This window comes from Stegostoma tigrinum, chromosome 2, assembly GCF_030684315.1.
Source record: "Stegostoma tigrinum isolate sSteTig4 chromosome 2, sSteTig4.hap1, whole genome shotgun sequence".
Taxonomy (NCBI): domain Eukaryota; kingdom Metazoa; phylum Chordata; class Chondrichthyes; order Orectolobiformes; family Stegostomatidae; genus Stegostoma; species Stegostoma tigrinum.
In genome coordinates, this window is record NC_081355.1 from 22008366 (window position 1) to 22028193 (window position 19828).

Genomic DNA, 19828 nt, shown 5'->3' on the forward strand with positions numbered 1-19828 from the left:
CTGGGTTTCTTTGAGGACATTATGAGTGTGGTGGACATAGTGGAACTGGTGGATGTGGTATATTTAGATTCACAGAAGGCATTTGAAAAGGTGCCACACAAAAGCTGGCTGCAAAAGGTAAATATAAAGTTAACTACAGAGAAAAAAGAGTAGGATAAGTGGGTGTTTTTCTGGATGGAAATCAATGGCCAGTGGTGTGCCTCAGGGACTCATGTTTAGACCACAACTGCTTACAATTTACATGGATAATCTGGAGTTGGGAACCAAGTGTAGTGTGTCAAAGTTCACAGATGACACTAAGACGAGTGGTAGAGCAAGGTGTGCGAGGACACAAAGTCTGCAGAGGGAAATAGCTGGTTAAATGAGTGGGCAAGGGTCTGGCAGATGGAGTACAATGTTTCTATATGTGGGGGTCATCTGTTTTGGTAGGAATTGCAGCAAAATAGACTATAATTTAAATGGTGCAAAATTGCAGCATGCTGCTGTGCAGAGGGACCTGGGTGTCTTTGTGCATGAATCATGCACAAAACGTTGGTTTGCAGGTGCAGCAGCTAATTAAGAAGGCAAATGGAATATTGTCCTTCATTGCTAATTTAAGGGTTCTGGTGAACAGGCAGGTACGTGTAGCTGAGTCCATGAAAAAGGTGAGCCATGATCTTATTGAATGGCAGAGCAGGCTTGAGGTGAAGGATGGCCTATTCCTGCTCCTTTTTCTTATGTTCTTATATCTAATGGCTGACAACAGTCCACAGTCTCCAAATCTTTCAGGTCATGTGCTGCCAGTTATTGACCATCAACCAGTAAGAGACAATCTAACCACTGCTTCTTGACATTCAATAGAGTTTTCATCACATAAACCTTCCCCTGTCAACATCCCTGGGGTTACCATAACCATAAAGTCAACTTCACTCACCATATAAACACAGTGTAGACAAGAACAAGTCAAATGCTAGGAATGCCATTGCAAGAAACTCACCTCCTGTCTCCGCAAAGCCTGTCCACCATCTCCCAGCTCAAATGGCATGGGCACAAAATGTACTGGTTGGGGGATTTTGATGGCCACCACCAAGACTGGCTCAGCAGCAGTAGTAACGAACAAACCGTTCAGGTCCTAAAGGACATAGCTGCTAGACTGGGTCTGCTGCGGGTGGTGAGGGAACCAGCAAGAGGGAAAAACATACTTGATCTCATCCTTACCAATCTGCTAGCTGCAGTTGCACCTGTCCATGACAGTATCAGTAAGAATGACCATTGCACAGTACTTGGGGAGATCACGTTCCGCCTTCACATTGAGAACACCTCCATCATGTTGTGTGGCACTATCACTGTGCTAAATGGGGTAGACTTCACACAGATCAAGCAGCTCAAAACTGAGTATCCATGAGGTGCTGTGGGCCATCAACAACCGTAGAATTGTATTCCAGCACAATCTGTTACCTCATGACCCGGCATATCCCTCACTCAACCGTTACCATCAAGCCAGGGGATCAACCCTGGTTCAATGAAGAGTGCAGGACGGCATGCCAGAAGCAGCACCAGGCATACCTGACAATGAGATATCAAGCTGGTGAAGCCACCAAGCAGGACTACCTGCACGCCAAACAGCAAAAGCAGCAAGTGATAGAGAGAGCTATGCAATCTCATAATCAATGGATCAGATCTAAGCTCTGCAGTCCTGCCACATCCTGTCATGAATGGTGGTGGATAAGAACTTACTGAAGGAGGAGGTTGCACAAACATATCCATCCTCAATGATGGAAGACCCCCATCACATCAGTGCAAAAGATAAGGCTGAAGCATTCTCAACAATCTTCAGACAGAAGTGCTGAGTGGACATTCTATCTCGTCATCCTCCGGTGGTCCCCAGCATTACAGATACCAGTCTTCAGCCAATTCGATTCACTCCACATGATATCAAGAAATGGTTGGAGACTCTGAATACTAAAAACGCCATGGGCCCTGACAACATTTGTGCAATAGTACTGAACACTTGTGCTCCAGAACTTGCCAGTCCCTTGGCCAAGCTATTCCATTACAGTTACAACACTGGTATCTACCTGACAATGTGGAAAATTGCCCAAATATGCCCTCACGCAAAAACCAGGACAAATCCAACCTGGCCAATTACCGTCCCATCAGTCAACTCTCAATCATCAGTAAAGTGATGGACAGTTTCATCAAGAATGCTATCAAGCAGCACCCCCTCAACAATAACCAGCTTAGTGATGCCCAGTTTGGGTTGTGCCAGGGTCAGTCAGCACCTGATCTCATCACAGCCTTAGTTCAAACATGGACAAAAGAGCTGAATTCCAGAGGTGAGGTGAAGTGACAGCCCTTGATATCAAGGCTGCATTTGACCGAGTATGGCATCAAGGAGCCCTAGCAAAACTGGAAACAATGGGTATCAAGGGGCTATCTCTCCGATGGTTGGAGTCATACCTGACACATTGGAAGACGGTCGTGGTTGTGAGCGGTAAATCATCTCAGCTGCAAGACATCTCTGTTGGAGTTCCTCAGAGTAGTACCCTGGGCCCAATAATCTTCATCTGCTTCATCAATGACCTGCCCTTCATCATAAGGTCAGATGTGAAGATGTTCACCAGTGATTGCACAATGCTCAGCACCATTCATGACTGCTCAGATACTGAAGCAGTCCATGTTCAAGTGCAACAAAATCAGGACAGTATCCAGGCTTGGGCTGACAAGAAGCAATTGACATTCGTGCCACACAAATGCCAGGCTATGAACATCACCAATAAGACACAATCTTACCACCATCCCTTGACATTCAATGGCGTTACCGTCACTGAATCCCCCACTGTCAACATCCTTGATGCTATGATTGATCAGAAACTCAACTAGACTCACCACGTAAACAGTGGCTGCAAGGGCAGGTCAGAACCTAGGAACACTGCAGCGAGTAACTCACCTCCTGACTCCTCAAAGCCTGTCCACCATCTACAAGGCACAAGTCAGAAGTGTGATGGAAGACTCCCCACTTGCCTGGATGAGCACAGCTCCAGCAACACTCAAGAAGCTTGACACCATCCAGGACAAAGCAGTCCACTTGACTGGCACTACATCCACAAGCATCCACTCCCTCCCCCGCTGATGTTCAGTAGCTGTAGCATGTACTATCTACAAGATGCACTGCAGAAATTTGCCAAAGATCCTCAGACAGCACCTTCCAAACCCATGACCACTTCTATCTGGAGGGACAAGGGCAGCAGATGCATGGGAACACCACCACCTCCAAGTTCCCCTCCAAGCTACACACCATCCTGACTTGGAAACATATCGCCATTCCTTCACTGTGGCTGGGTCAAAATCCTGGAATTCCCTCCCTAATGGCATTGTGGGTAAACCTACAGCAGGATCAAGAATCCAGCTCACCACCATCTTCTCAAGGGCAACTAGGGATGGGCAGTTCATGCTGGCCTGCCAGTGATGCTCACAGCCCACAGCACACAGTCCACAGACCACAAATCAATAGAAAAAAAAATCAGGAGTGCAACAGAAAACTCCCCAGTTGCCTGAATGGGTACAGCTCCAACAACATTCAAGTAGTTTGACATCATCCAGGACAAAGCAGCCTGCTTGATTGGCACCACATCCACAAGAATCCACCCCCTCCACCACCAATGTTCAGTAGCGGCTACTATTTACAGGATGCATTGTATGCTAGCTACAAGTTATAGAGAGATGCTCATTGGCCAGGGCTATTTTTCCTGAAGCATTAGAGGCTGAAGGGTGATCTCATAGAAATTTATAAAATCATGACGGGCATGGAAAGGGTGAAGAGCCAAGGTCTTTTCCCCAGGGGAGCAGAGTCCAAAACTGAGGGCATAGGTTTAAGGTGAGAGGGGAAAAAATTTAACAGGGACCTAAGGGGCAACATTTTCACACAGAGGGTGGTACACGTACTGAAAGAACTTCAAAAGGAAGTTGTGGAGGTTGATACAATTACAACGTTTAAAAGGCATCTGGATGGGTATAAGAATAGGAAGGGTATAGAGGGATATGGGCCAGATGCTGGCAAATGGGAGTAGATTAATTTTAAGATATCTGGTCAGCATGGACAAGTTGAACCAAAGGGTCTGTTTCCATGATTGCAGGAACTGCAGATGCTGGCGAATCTGAGATAACAAGGTGTAGAGCTGGATGAACACAGCAGGCCAAGCAGCATCAGAGGAACAGGAAAGCCTAGAAGGGTATAGGCCTGAAACGTCAGCTTTCCTGCTTCTCTGATGCTGCTTGGCCTGCGGTGTTCATCCAGCTCTACACCTTGTTAAGACGGATTCTCCAGCATCTTCAGTTCCTACTATCCCAGTCTGTTTCCATGTTGTACAACTCTACGACTCTCTGACTCTGTGTACAGAAAGTGGGTATTTCACACAACATCTGTTTTGCTCACTATCCTCACCTTAATAGTCTCTCAGAATGCACTGTTAATACAGTGAAGCCTGTGATCATTAAATACAAAACTACTGGCCAAATATTTGAATAGCTGTATTAAATCTTTGTTCTACTCCTCAAGGCAATGGTTTGCCCTCACCAGCACTTCTCATGTTTGGCTGAGAGATCTACTCAGCCCATGCATCGTACACTCTTACCACATAACCATATGTACATGACGCATTGTTAGATAGAAGAGAGAAAATGGCACAAAAGCATGTCACAAACCGAGACAATTGTTCCACATTGACCAAGACAAAGCATCGGAATTCAAAATCTTTGTCCAGATACATGAGTCCATGGAATTGCACTGCAACATTGAGTACAGCAGAGGTCATAGAATGTTGTTACAAACAATGGTCAAATCCCATCGCAAAATATTTGAGTTGTCGGTGACCAAGTGCCCATTATTTAAGAAGACGACCCTGCTAGTGAAAGTATAGCATCAGCTAGTAACCAAACATTCATAATACAGGATGCATATCCAACCACAACATATTATATAATGAAGCTACACAGCTGAGTAATGCTAAATATATGAGGACTAGATATGGTCTTATTGTGCAGGTTCACAAGGAATTTGCCTGGCCTGGAGAGTTTTCTGTTTTACCGAAGATCTGTAGCTTGGGTTGTGGCTGGAGTTGTTGGTTGGTTCGCTGAGCTGACTAGCTTTTGTGCAAACGCTTCATCCCCCTTCTAGGTGACATCTTCAGTGCTGCCTATCATCCGTTGAAGCTCTGTTGTTCTGTTCCGTTCTGAACTTGTACGGTCTGGTCTGTCATGGTGGGTAGTTCTGTTTCCAGTTTTGCTCCAGAGTGGTATGTCGATGGGATCTAGCTCAACATGCTTGCTTATGGCACCACTGGTTGAAAACCAGGCTTCCAGGCATTCTTGTGCTTGTCTTTGTTTTGGTTGTCCTTGTACTGTAACCTTGTCCGAGTTAAGCTGATGTCCTTCGTTGTTGGAGTGAACAGAAATGAGGGAGAGTTGGTCACGCCGTTCTGCTGCGAGTTGGTGTTCATGTATCCTGGTGGAGAGTTTCCCATCCATCGGTCCTGTGTGTTGCTTCTCGCATAAAAACCGAAGGAACTGTGGATGCTGTAAGTCAGAAACGAAAGCAGAAGTTGCTGGAAAAGCTCAGCAGGTCTGGCAGCATCTGTAAAGAAAAAAAAAACAGAGCTGATGTTTCAGGTCCGGTGCCCCTTCCACAGAACAGCCAGACCTGCTGAGCTTCGGTCTAGGCCCGAAACGTCAGCTTTTGTGCTCCTGAGATGCTGCTTGGCCTGCTGTGTTCATCCAGCTCCAGACTTTGTTATCTCGGATTCTATGATTCTGTTTTTGTCCCTCTGTTGGTACGTGTTGGTATCTGCAGGTAGTTGTTGTGCTTTGTCAATGCAGTCTGATTAATACCTTCAGTTCACCTGGGCCATCTCCAGCACATCCCTCACCTTCCTGGACCTCTCAGTCTCCATCTCAGGCAACCAGCTTGTAACTGATGTCCATTTCAAGCCCACCGACTCCCACAGCTACCTAGAATACACCTCCTCCCACCCACCCTCCTGCAAAAATTCCATCCCCTATTACCAATTCCTCCGCCTCCGCCGCATCTGCTCCCACGATAAGACATTCCACTCCCGCACATCCCAGATGTCCAAGTTCTTTAAGGATCGCAACTTTCCCCCCACGGTGATTGAGAACGCCCTTGACCGCGTCTCCCGCATTTCCCGCGACACATCCCTCACACCCCGCCCCCGCCACAACCGCCCCAAGAGGATCCCCCTCGTTCTCACACACCACCCTACCAACCTCCGGATACAACGCATTATCCTCCGACACTTCCGCCATTTACAATCCGACCCCACCACCCAAGACATTTTTCCATCCCCTCCCCTGTCTGCTTTCCGGAGAGACCACTCTCTCCGTGACTCCCTTGTTCGCTCCACACTGCCCTCCAACCCCACCACACCCGGCACCTTCCCCTGCAACCGCAGGAAATGCTACACTTGTCCCCACACCTCCTCCCTCACCCCCATCCCAGGCCCCAAGATGACATTCCACATTAAGCAGAGATTCACCTGCACATCTGCCAATGTGGTATACTGCATCCACTGTACCCGGTGCGGCTTCCTCTACATTGGGGAAACCAAGCGGAGGCTTGGGGACCGCTTTGCAGAACACCTCCGCTCAGTTCGCAACAAACAACTGCACCTCCCAGTCGCAAACCATTTCCAGTCCCCCTCCCATTCTCTTGATGACATGTCCATCATGGGCCTCCTGCACTGCCACAATGATGCCACCCGAAGGTTGCAGGAACAGCAACTCATATTCCGCCTGGGAACCCTGCAGCCATATGGTATCAATGTGGACTTCACCAGTTTCAAAATCTCCCCTTCCCCTACTGCATCCCTAAACCAGCCCAGTGCATCCCCTCCCCCCACTGCACCACACAACCAGCCCAGCTCTTCCCCCCCACCCACTGCATCCCAAAACCAGTCCAACCTGTCTCTGCCTCCCTAACCGGTTCTTCCTCTCACCCATCCCTTCCTCCCACCCCAAGCCGCACCCCCATCTACCTACTAACCTCATCCCACCTCCTTGACCTGTCCGTCTTCCCTGGACTGACCTATCCCCTCCCTACCTCCCCACCTACACCCTCTCCACCTATCTTCTTTACTCTCCATCTTCGGTCCGCCTCCCCCTCTCTCCCTATTTATTCCAGTACCCTCCCCCCATCCCCCTCTCTGATGAAGGGTCTAGGCCCGAAACGTCAGCTTTTGTGCTCCTGAGATGCTGCTTGGCCTGCTGTGTTCATCCAGCCTCACATTTTATTATCTTGGAATCTCCAGCATCTGCAGTTCCCATTATCTCTGATTAATACACTGTTACTGTCAAACAGCCTTTGTCTGCTGTTAACATAGAACATAGAACATTACAGCACAGTACAGGCCCTCGATGTTGTGCCGACCTGTCATACTGATCTCAAGCCCATATAACCTACACTATTCCATGTACGTCCGTATGCTTATCCAATGACGACTTAAATGTACCTAAAGTTAGCGAAACTACTACCGTTGCAGGCAAAGCATTCCATTCCCTTACTACTCTCTGAGTTAAGATTATGATGTTCCTGTCCTTCTTTACTCCTCTGAGGGCTTTACTTTCTGATGTATTGAGTGTGTTAGACTGCATTTTCCTGTTTAGTGAGTCTCTTCTTACTTCTGGTCCTGTTTTGCTCGATACTGATAGCCTGTTTGAGTTCCACTTTTGGTTGAGTTCAGGTATAAAGATTTTTAGCACGACCTTTCTCGTTCATATTTGTGGAGGTGGTTATAGGTTCCGTTATCACAACTCTCAAACAGGCCATCAGTATTGAGTAAAACAGGACCAAAACTAAGAAGAGACTCACACTACAGGAAAAAAAATTGACGTAACTGATGCATAGCAAGGACAAGAACAGAGCAGACACATGAATAAGAAATCTATAGACACCTAACAGACACTGAGAAAGCTGTCCTGATACAGGGACTTTACTATAACCACAAGGACGCTAACAAAACAGACTTCCTGGCTGCACTCGAAGCTACACTGAAATCTAATGGACTCACAGACAAAATACAACTGGCCATCCAACAAATTATAGTCCCTTTTCTGAACAGGAGAAACTAGTCAAACACACTCAATACATCAGAAAGTAAAGCCCTCAGAGGACAGGAACATCATAATCTTACCAGCAGACAAAGGCCGCTTGACAGTGTATTACTCAGACTGCATTGAAAAAGCACAACAACTACTTGCAGATACCAACAGATACCAACAGAGGGAGTCAGACACCACTCTGCAATTAGAGAACAGGGGCACCTACACACTAAGGAAATTACAGCGGACAGGCCAACTAACAAGAACAGGCTTCCTGAAAGTGAAACCCAATGGATCAACCCCCCCAGATTCTACCCAAGGTGCATAAACTGGATATCCCCCTCAGACCCATAGTTTCCTTAGGGGGCACACTGACACACAGGCTAGCCAAGGAACTACAACGTAGACCATAACACCTCGCCAATGAATGAACTCACTTCATACACTCCACATAGGAATTCCCGAATAAGATCAAAAACATAAAAACCCACAAGCATTAAATGATGGTCTCCTTTGATGCTACCTGTATCAACGTTACATTAGGAAAGGAGACAATGGCTGCATTAATAGACAATCCGAAAACACAGACTTTCAATGAAACCATTAGCAAGCACAATACGCTGAAATGATGACACACATGCCTTACCACATGCTACGTCTTCAATGGCCAGGTATATGAACAAATTAATGGGTCCCTCGTCTCAGGCCTTATAGTAGATGCAGTTTTGCAAAGACTTGATCGGACAGCCCTTCCCCAGAACCAGCCTAAACTCTAGGTCAGGTAAGTGGACAATACTTTTGTGATCACTAAACAAGCAAAGTTGGAAGAAACACGACATCTTACTAACAGCATATTCACTGGAATCAAGCTCACCAGGGAAGAGGAGAATAACAATCAACTCCCGTTTCTAGATGTAATAGTGGAACAAACAGAGAACAGTGAATTTCTTACCAGTGTTTAAAGAAAGACTACATGCACAGATCGAATCCTGAATTACAACAGTAACCCAGCGCCCACAAACAGACCTGTGTCAAGACTCTATTTAAACAAGTTCTACACGTTACAACACCCTGGAGCTACGCAAAAACAAAGAGGGAAATCTATACAAAGTCTTTGCAAACAATGGGTATCCTAACAGCTTCATCCACTGGTGCCTGGCAAATAAACAGCACCAAGAGGTCACTGTATGCTCCAACACACTGGCCACCCTACTCTATATTAGAAACAATATCGGAACTGACTGCGAGGCTCCTACAAGATTCCTCTTGGAATAATGATAGATTACAAACCAACAGCCACACTTTGCTAGTTACTCTCAAAGACAAAAGACTCCATACTCGCAATGAGCAGGACAAATGTGATATACAAGATACCATGCCGCAACAGCGAGAAGCAATACATGGGACAGATGGGCGGGAAACTCTCCACCAGGAGACACAAACGCCAACTCACAGCAAAACAGCACAAGCAGTTCTTAGATAATAAAATGTGAGGCTGGATGAACACAGCAGGCCAAGCAGCATCTCAGGAGCACAAGCAATTCTTCCTCGTTTCTATTCACTCTGACAAAGAAGTACATCAGTTTAACTAGGGCAACGTAGTAGTACATGGACAAGCAAAACAAAGACAAGCACAAGAATTCCTGGAAGCCTAGTTTTTAACTACTGGTACTATAAACAAATATGTTGAAATAGAGCATCTACATACCACTATGGAGCAAAACTGGATACAGAACTATCCGCCTTGACAGGTCAGGAAGGAACATTTCCCTATGGTGTCGGGATTAATGACTGGGGCCCAGATTTAGGTTAAGGGGCAGGAGGCTTTGAAAACATATGAGGAATATTTATTTTCAACCAGAGGCTGATGGGAATGTGGAACTCACTGTCTGTAAGGGTAGTAGAGTCAGAAAGCCCTCATAACATTTAAGAAGTATTTTGATGTGCACTTGCAATGCCAAGGCATGCAATGCTATGGACCAAATGATAGAAACTGGGATTAGAATAATTAGATCCAAAACAATTAGATGTTTGTTTTTGACTAGCACAGACTTGATGGGCCAAAGAGCCTTTCCTGTGACTTCTATGAATCGATGACCAAAGTATTGTCATAACATATAAAGATTATTACTGACGGATATCCTGGTGGATGCTTATCAGAATGTTTTCCATTCTTCAAAGGGAAAGAGGGGTAAATTGTATAATTGCTCAGATTCCCGAAAGCCAACGTTTCTTTAAGACAACAAGAGGTAACGAAGTGTGGAGCTGGATGAACAGCAGGCCGAGAAGCATCTTAGCAGCAGGAAAGCTGGCGTTTCGGGCCGAGACCCTTCGTCAGAAATTGATGACATCACTACATGTGGTCTTCTAGCATAAGTGGTCTTATGCTCTGTCATTCAGTCAGTGGCTAATTGGAAAGACAACTGGTCCGCTGGTCAGTTTATTATTTAGCAATCAACTAGTCTGAGTAAACAGAAAGGGTATAAATGTTTGAGACATCATATGAAAATATATATTTAGTTGTTCAAAAATGTCCAAATGTAAGACTCAATAAGAACTCAATAAGAACCCAATAAGAACTCAATAAGAACCCATCCCTCAATAATATTTATTACAAGGGCTAACGTTTAGAAAATCACACGGAGCACAAGAGAGGTAAACGCATTCACTTCCTTAATGGCCAAGAACTTGCCAGCAGTAGTAATAAAAATGTGGGAAGCTGGGCAAGCTGAGAAAAATGACAAAGGACAAAAATGTGTTTATTTAACAAATCCTTTCCGCTCTGAGAAAGAGAAGTGAAGAAGAAAATGAAGCAGAAGAACGTTGGTTTTAATGAGGAAAGAAAACATTATTAAGATGGATCAGCTATCCGGCCAACCTGGAAGACAACATGAACAAAAAGTTTACAGTTTCTCATGAAAATTTAAAGAACAGTTCCTCAACAATCAAACTATGAATGAGATCACAGAGATTGGTAAAACCCACCACAGTTTTTATCCCTGTGAGACTTTGACGAGAGATCTAAGGCCATATAAAGTTTGTCAGCTCTTTGTAAAGGACTAAAGAGTTGATCTTCAAAAATGTAAAAGTAATGTACATCAATTGTGATGTAAGAGATCACATGAGGGAGAGACCGAAGAGAGACACCAAGTCTGAGGGTGTAGATAGTTTATAGAATGCTGTGTAAACAGTAACCTTGTCAACAATAATCTTAAAAAGATTGTCTTAGACTTTAGCACCCTCTCTTTGCCATGACTGAAGAGTGGAAGATTACTACCACAATAACTGAAGATAGGGGTATTTTTGTCAGATCCTTAGCAAATTTATAAAAGAAAAATAAAATGACCTTTACAAATGTACACATTAATGTATTTGTGTCCAAAATTTCCAGCTTTATCAAAAACGCAAAACAGAAATTGCTGGAAAAACATAATTGGTCTGGCAGCATCTGTGGAGTGATATCAGACTTAATGTTTCAGGCACAGTGACTCTTCTTCAAATCACAGTGAAATTCCAGCTCAATATTTGGAGCCTCCTTGAAAGGTAATAAGTAATGGAAATGCCCTTTAGTAATTAATTCTCCCTGCGAACGTGGCAGGCTTTGTGAGCTGGACCCCAGGATGATGTGCAGAAGATCACTGAAACTTGATTTTCACTGAATGAATTTTGTGCTTGCAATTCTGCTATCTTTTGGGTTGAAAGCAGAGGAATTTCAGTGAAAAATTCAATGCAATATGTTGACGCTCCAGGTCAAAATATCATATCATAATTCTGAAAGACTGAATATAAGGTAGGAGACAGCAAACTGTAAAATCCATTTGGCCCCTTCATGGTTTTGAATGATGAGGTTAAAGCCAGAGGGCTGGATTCTACTTTCAGGGAGTAGACATTATGGACAGATTTGGAAGCAGCTGTACCTTCTGCTTCTGAATGGGCCAGCTTTGCGAACACAAACTGATTTAATGCCTGCCTCTTCTAAGGATGCCGTATCTCTTAATATCTGCTGGGATGTTTATTTCTTTGAAGCAACTTCAACCCGTTCAGTGCCCCACTGTGGAGATGAAGTCCTGCCTCCTAAAGCTACTAGGAAATCTGGTCCCAGCAGGGCCGCCGGGGGTGTTAGGGCTCAACCTCCAGAAGAAACAGAGGCCCATGAAAAAGACATGCTCTTTTTTCTCAAAACTTGAGTGTTATGAGCTGCTGGGCTTGTAACCTGTCACCAGCCTCTTCCCAATGCCAACAAGATAATGCTGAAGGTAGTTAGTGGTCCTTAAATAATCATTAATTCATAATAACCTTGAGTCACCTTGAAGCTGATAAAGATATTTGTAAGGAATAACGGTAAAAAATAGATAGAAGAGAAATGTGGCTGCCAGCAGGGACATTTTATCCCTATCCTTTTTTCGACATGTACTCCATGTGAAACATAGATGTGTTATTTTATTCAGTTATGAGGGATAATTAGATTCGAGCCATCTGAACTGGCGCAAATCTCAATTCATGACCAACTGACTGGCAATCAGGTTTACTTCAGTTTTGAAACTTGTTTTGGCTCCCTTCTACTGTTCTGTAACTTAAGAACTTTATCCTTTGTGTTGGAAACACTTTTCATCAGTTGGAATGAAGTACAACAGCAAACATAGAACACAGGAGTGCAAGGTTATTGGAGGGCACTTGTCACTTTGAGTTTCCCAATATTAGAATTAATTGCCACTCTGAATTTTATTGCATCTGCTCCCACAGCCTGCATTGTAACATTGCTGGGTTTTCATGCAACTTCAGGGAATTTACTGTGCCAGAATAGGTGTCAGTAAAGACATTCCTAATTTATGTTTTGCATGCTATCTGTTAACAAAGCATGTACACGGAAACGGATTATTGATGTGGGTCTCAGTTCCATAATAAATTACACTGAGCTTAATGAATATTAATCTGTAATGATTGTCACAATAATTGTAGTTTCTTCTGCTTTTGAAGCCTGCAGAGAGTCATCTCTTGCGGACATTGTATTCCTGGTGGATGGGTCCTGGAGTATCGGGATCCAGAACTTTAAAAATATTCAAGAGTTTCTCTATACCCTTGTGAATGGATTTGATGTTGGACTGGACAAAGTTCGGATAGGCCTCATCCAGTACAGTGGAAGTCCTCGCACTGAGTTTTTCTTGAATTCCTATAGTGATAAGAGTGAGATCCTGCAGTATCTACAGCAGCTGCCATACAAAGGAGGAGGAACAAGAACAGGGCTGGGCCTGAAGTTCATGCTGAACAAGCACTTTGTGGAATCGGCGGGCAGCAGGGCATCAATGGGGGTACCGCAGGTGGCCATTGTAATCACCGACGGGCAATCCCAGGATAGTGTTGGATCACCCGCAAAAGCACTGAGGGACCGAGGGGTCACCATATACGCCATTGGCATCAAAGATGCTGTGGAGAAAGAACTGGAGGAAATCGCCAGCAAGCCAGCTGAAAATTATGTATACAACGTGGCGGACTTCGCAGCCCTGAGAGGAATTTCACAGGCTGTCATCCAGTTTGTTTGTACCAGGGTGGAAGAGGTGACTCGTCAAGTATCTCAGGTCTCACAAGCTTCCCCAGGTACTGTACCTCAGAAATCATCCAGTTTGGCAATTGTAAGTGTTGCACCTGAACTTTTCTGCTTTTGCTAATTCTTTAAATTTGATATTCCTGCACTGTCTGGTTATATTTAACGCCTTTTCTCGACACACTTTCTGCTTTCTCTTTGTGTTTCACCCCATTCCCCTTTCTCGCTGGATTCCAATAACAGATGCATGATGTACTCAGGAGCTCCCTTGATAGTAATGAAATGTGGAAAATTACCTTTCTTTCAGCACGATGGGAAAATGGGAAGACCATTCATTTGCTCAAGCCTGTACTCCTAACCAATTAGGTCATGGCTGATCTGTAACCTAACTTTATTTGCCCACCATTTAACAACTTCAGTACCCTTAGCTGTCAAAAATCTACAAATTTTGGTCTGAATGTTTTCAGTTGAATGTGGACACAGCAGCTTTTTGCAGGAGAAGTGCCCAATTTCCATAATGTTATGCATGAAGGTATTTCTTTCTGGTGTCATTGCTTGACTTAGATTATTTCTGTTGCTTTGGAGTCTTTCAACAGATGAAATCATTTTCTTCTATCTACTTCTTAGATCCTTAATTCATCTTAAACATCTCAAATTCAACCTTAAGGCAAGGCAAGGCAAGTTTTTACAATTGGCTCTCACAATAAGGCTAAAGTTGTTTATTCTATGCTGTACCCATTCAATGGTCTGTAGATGTACTCTGATGTATGTGCCTGAAACTGACTGCAGTCCTCCAGATTCAGGCTAACTGGAATTTTACACAGCGCTAGGACATCTGTCTTCCCTTTGTTTTCTGGCCCCTTTGACATAAGGGTTAACATTCCAAAGATGGTTTAATTATCCTCAATATTGTCCACTGGGTTTTAAGAATTGTTGTATATGGATCTTTAAATCTCTCCAATATTCCACAGTTTCTACCTTTATGCATTTGTTGTTAAGAACAAAGGCATCACAGCATCCACTAGATGCATTGCACATGAATGTGTCTGCAATTGCAAATTGACTGGAGTTGGAGTTATATCTTATATTCATTCATTGTCTAGGACTCTATTAAACAGTCATTTATCATTCAGTTTTCACCTTCAAATCTAATCAGTTTTTAATTTGGCCCATTCTGCTGTTACCTGAATCCCAGGTGTTAAGGACACTTAATTCTCCAGTCTAAGCTTATTCATGCTTACCAGTTACAAACCCAGGCTTGGGCTGATAAGGGATGGGCCTAGGGAAGGCAAGTCCGATGAAGAAGAAAATTGTGTGCATGCAAGCATAATGGGAATTGTGAGCAATTGAAGAAGGAGCATAAAAGGAGACGGTCATAGCTTCTGGTGAGCTTTAGAAGTGAATCAATGCTTGTTGGGTGCATGGATATAAGAGTGGCCAAGTTGAAGAGAAACAGATCCCCATGTGCAGGAAGAGTCTGCAGACCAGGAAGGCTGAAGTTCAGCATTTGCTGTCCTCTATGATGGCTGACTCTGAAGTCAAGACATGAGATATTTGTGAGAAGGGATTTTGTCTGAAATGATTCTCACTACCAATGCATGGATCAGTCATGTGAAGAATGTACAGGCCATAGTTTAGCACTATTCACACTGTATGCACAAGCTTTATGCTTCAGGGTAGTCACACCTGTCCTTGCAGCAGATGGCATAGGTCTGCAGTGACTCCCTTACCGAATTCTTTTGCAGGCGTTCATTGTGGCCATCTCAACTAATGGCAACGGTGATGAGTGACTTGTTATTGACCTGTCATACCTCTTTCCATGCAGTGCCATTGGATCATAAAGAAGCTTACAGTCAATGAGTTAACCAGATATTGATATCCTAATGGTCTTCAGTACTGCCTGCCCCATGGCTATTTGGTGCACGTGTGAACATTACCATGTGAATCATTTGTCCTTCACCTTTCAGCCACAGACACACTAGGAAGATAATCATGCTGCCACCAGCTTTACAAATGGTTTAAGTTGATTTCAGGATAATAAAATGTGAGGCTGGACAAACACAGCAGGCCCAGCAGCATCTCAGGAGCACAAAAGCTGACGTTTCGGGCCTAGACCCTTCATCAGAGCCCGCTGTGTTCATCCAGCCTCACATTTCATTATCTTGGATTCTCCAGCATCTGCAGTTCCCATTATCACTAAGTTGATTTCAGGGTCAGTTTTGTCCAAAATCAGCAAAATTTTCAAACAATTAAGTGTAGGATGAGGACTGAATGGATTGCCTGAAGTAGTCAGCAGAATTAATATGTTAATGCCTTACATAATGATTCCTTTCGTATAATGGAGAAAGATAAAGAGAGAAGGTATAAATAGTTGGAAATGTCTTGATCAAGTATTCATCAAGTGTGACTGTTTACTCTAAACTTTCAAATTAAGGATGGGGCTGGAATTGGTAATGATTACCTAAAGGTACGTTGTCAGCTCTGCTGACCAGGTGTAGTTATCTAAAAGTGTTTTATGAGAAATTGTTACTTTTCCTGTTTTCAGCCTGCAGGAAAGCCACGCTTGCTGATATTGTCCTTGTGGTGGATGGTTCAACCAGTATAAGTGATGAGAACTTTGAAGAAGTGAAGGAGTTTTTGTACACCTTTGTTAGTGGCCTAGATATTGCAGAAAACAAAGTGAGGATTGGGCTGGTTCAGTACAGTGATGATCCAAAGACAGAATTCCTGCTGAATCAATATTCATCCAAGAATGATATTCTGAACTACCTACAGAGCTTGCAACAGAAGAAAGGCAGGACTGATACTAGAAGGGCCCTGGAGTTTCTGCAGAGCCAACACTTTGTTCCCGCAGCAGGGAGCAGGGCAGCAGACAATGTGCAGCAGATTGTGATCCTGGTCACCGATGGTGAATCCATCACTGAGGTGGATGATGCTGCCAACAGATTGAGAAATAGCGGAGTCACAATTTATGTCGTTGGAGTTAATATCCAAGGAAAGAAGGAACTTCAAGATATTTCCAGCAGACCAGTTCAGAGATATACTTATCATGTTGCAAATTTTCTTGGAATGAAAGAAGCTTCAAATAAAATCTTGGAGTCAGTGTGCAAGACAGTTGAAGCCCACATCCAAGGTTGGTGCAATTAGCTTTTGACTCAAATTTTAACATTTATGATAATTGCTGATCTTGGCTCAGTCACAGAATCACCTGTAAGAGTTCTGTACAGTCTGACTTTTGTGCTGAAATGTTTAACTAATGTCCTTTTGTCCTCAACAGGTATAACTAAAGTATCCCATTGCACTAGTAGGAGAGGATAATTCGTGCAGATTGTGTGGTCATTACCTTATTGCTGCTTGTATTTTCCTGTTGTGTACAATTTAACTCATGCATTTTCTATTTTGTAGCAATAATGAATTCAAAAATTCTTAATTGCGTGTAAAAAATTGACATTGTGAAGTCATGAAAGGTGCGATAAATGTGAATTCTTTCTTTCAATTTATTAAATTTTCAGTAAGTAATATCATTCATTAGTGTCCCTTACATATTTAGAACATTAATCTGGAAGGAAATCTTTACAATAAGCCATACAAGGTCAGCAATTACCACTGGATCAATGAAGGGTATTTTGAAAGCAAACATAGCACTCCTGTGCCACTGTATGTGAAAAATTAAATACATTGCCTGCAAAACTCTAAACAGCCATTCCTGCTCTTTCGCTGTGACTTTTCTGTGAATTTCCAACAGCAAAGTGCTGGCAACGGAACAGGAGCAACTACAAGAAATTCAGGAGCCCACCGAAGTTAGAGAGATCAGTAGCAATTAAAGAATAGAGAACATGCATGTGAACTCAGTCCCCTTCTTAACGTAAAGGCCTGCTGGCCTACATGTTAGGCTTCTATGATAATTTCCTATGTCAACAAAACAGCCAGCCCCCGGGTTGCCAACAGGTTCCGTTCTGGAATCTGTTTGCAAGTCAATTTGTATGCAAGTTGGAACACAATGCAAGACAATGTAAAATAATTGTTCTTAAGTATAGGAAATGTTTGTATGTTAGGTCTTTAAAATTACACCCCTGTATGGAGTCATGTCCATAAGTATGAACATTCATTAGTTGGAGCTTTGTTAATTGGGAACTCGGCTGTATAATGGAAGCTGCCTGTTGATACTGGCTAAATTGTATTGGCAACCTCCTAACCTTGATGGTGCATTTATACCTCCATCGGAGGCCATTGTAAATATGAATGTGGGAATTTACAGTGGGAAAACGTTTGTACACAGTGCACACAATGTAATATACAATAAATAGATTGATATAACATTAAATAATTCTAGCCTTCAGTGATCATCCAAAAGTGCAATAGTCTTAGATAGCACGTTTTAGAACATAGAACATAGAACAGTACAGCACAGAACAGGCCCTTCAGCCCACAATGTTGTGCCGACCATTGATCCTCATGGATGCACCCTCAAATTTCTGTGACCATATGCATGTCCAGCAGTCTCTTAAATGACCCCAATGACCTTGCTTCCACAACTGCTGCTGGCAACGCATTCCATGTTCTCACAACTCTCTGCGTAAAGAACCTGCCTCTGACATCCCCTCTATACTTTCCACCAACCAGCTTAAAACTATGACCCCTCGTGCTAGCCATTTCTGCCCTGGGAAATAGTCTCTGGCTATCGACTCTATCTATGCCTCTCATTATCTTGTATACCTCAATTAGGTCCCCTCTCCTCCTCCTTTTCTCCAATGAAAAGAGACCGAGCTCAGTCAACCTCTCTTCATAAGATAAGCCCTCCAGTCCAGGCAGCATCCTGGTAAACCTCCTCTGAACCCTCTCCAAAGCATCCACATCTTTCCTATAATAGGGCGCCCAGAACTGGACGCAGTATTCCAAGTGCGGTCTAACCAAAGTTTTATAGAGCTGCAACAAGATCTCACGACTCTTAAACTCAATCCCCCTGTTAATGAAATCCAAAACACCATATGCTTTCTTAACAACCCTGTCCACTTGGGTGGCCATTTTAAGGGATCTATGTATCTGCACACCAAGATCCCTCTGTTCCTCCACGCTGCCAAGAATCCTATCCTTAATCCTGTACTCAGCTTTCAAATTCGACCTTCCAAAATGCATCACCTCGCATTTATCCAGGTTGAACTCCATCTGCCACCTCTCAGCCCATCTCTGCATCCTGTCAATGTCCCGCTGCAGCCTACAACAGCCCTCTACACTGTCAACGACACCTCCGACCTTTGTGTCGTCTGCAAACTTGCTGACCCATCCTTCAATTCCCTCGTCCAAGTCATTAATAAAAATTACAAACAGTAGAGGCCCAAGGACAGAGCCCTGTGGAACCCCACTCACCACTGACTTCCAGGCAGAATATTTTCCTTCTACTACCACTCGCTGTCTTCTGTTGGCCAGCCAATTCTGTATCCAAGCAGCTAAGTTCCCCTGTATCCCATTCCTCCTGACCTTCTGAATGAGCCTTCCATGGGGAACCTTATCAAATGCCTTACTGAAGTCCATATACACCACATCCACAGCTTGACCCTCATCAACCTTACTAGTCACATCCTCAAAAAACTCGATAAGGTTTGTAAGGCATGACCTACCCCTCACAAAGCCGTGTTGACTGTATTTGATCAAGCCATGCTCTTCCAGATGGTCATAAATCTTATCCCTCAGAATCCTTTCTAACACCTTGCAGACGACAGACGTGAGACTTACCGGTCTATAATTGCCGGGGATTTCCCTATTTCCTTTCTTGAAGAGAGGAATTACATTTGCCTCTCTCCAGTCCTCAGGTACGACTCCAGTGGAGAGCGAGGATGCAAAGATCTTCGCAAGTGGCGAAGCAATTGCATTTCTCGCTTCCCAAAGCAGCCGAGGACAAATCTGATCCGGGCCTGGCGACTTGTCAATCTTAATGTTTGACAAAATTTTCAGTACATCAGCTTCCTCTATCTCTATCCATTCCAGCATGCACACCTGCTCTTCAAAGGTTTCATTCACTACACAGGTCGTTTCTTTCGTAAAGACAGAAGCAAAAAACTCATTTAGGGCTTCCCCTACCTCCTCAGGCTCCACACACAAGTTCCCTATGCTATCCCTGATCGGCCCTACTCTTTCTTTGACCATTCTCTTATTCCTCACGTAAGTGTAAAATGCCTTTGTGTTTTCCCGGATTCC

The 19828-nt window shown here is 43.9% G+C and overlaps 1 protein-coding gene across 1 annotated transcript in view; it reads left to right on the top strand.

The window, feature by feature from the left end:
• Nucleotides 1–19828, top strand: part of LOC125461298 (collagen alpha-6(VI) chain-like) — a 135485-nt gene that overhangs the window by 17530 nt on the left and 98127 nt on the right. The window contains exons 4-5 of the mRNA XM_048549897.2: nt 13069–13686; nt 16179–16766. Of these exons, the coding sequence (XP_048405854.2) occupies nt 13069–13686; nt 16179–16766 (1206 nt within the window). The remainder of the gene's footprint in view (nt 1–13068; nt 13687–16178; nt 16767–19828) is intronic.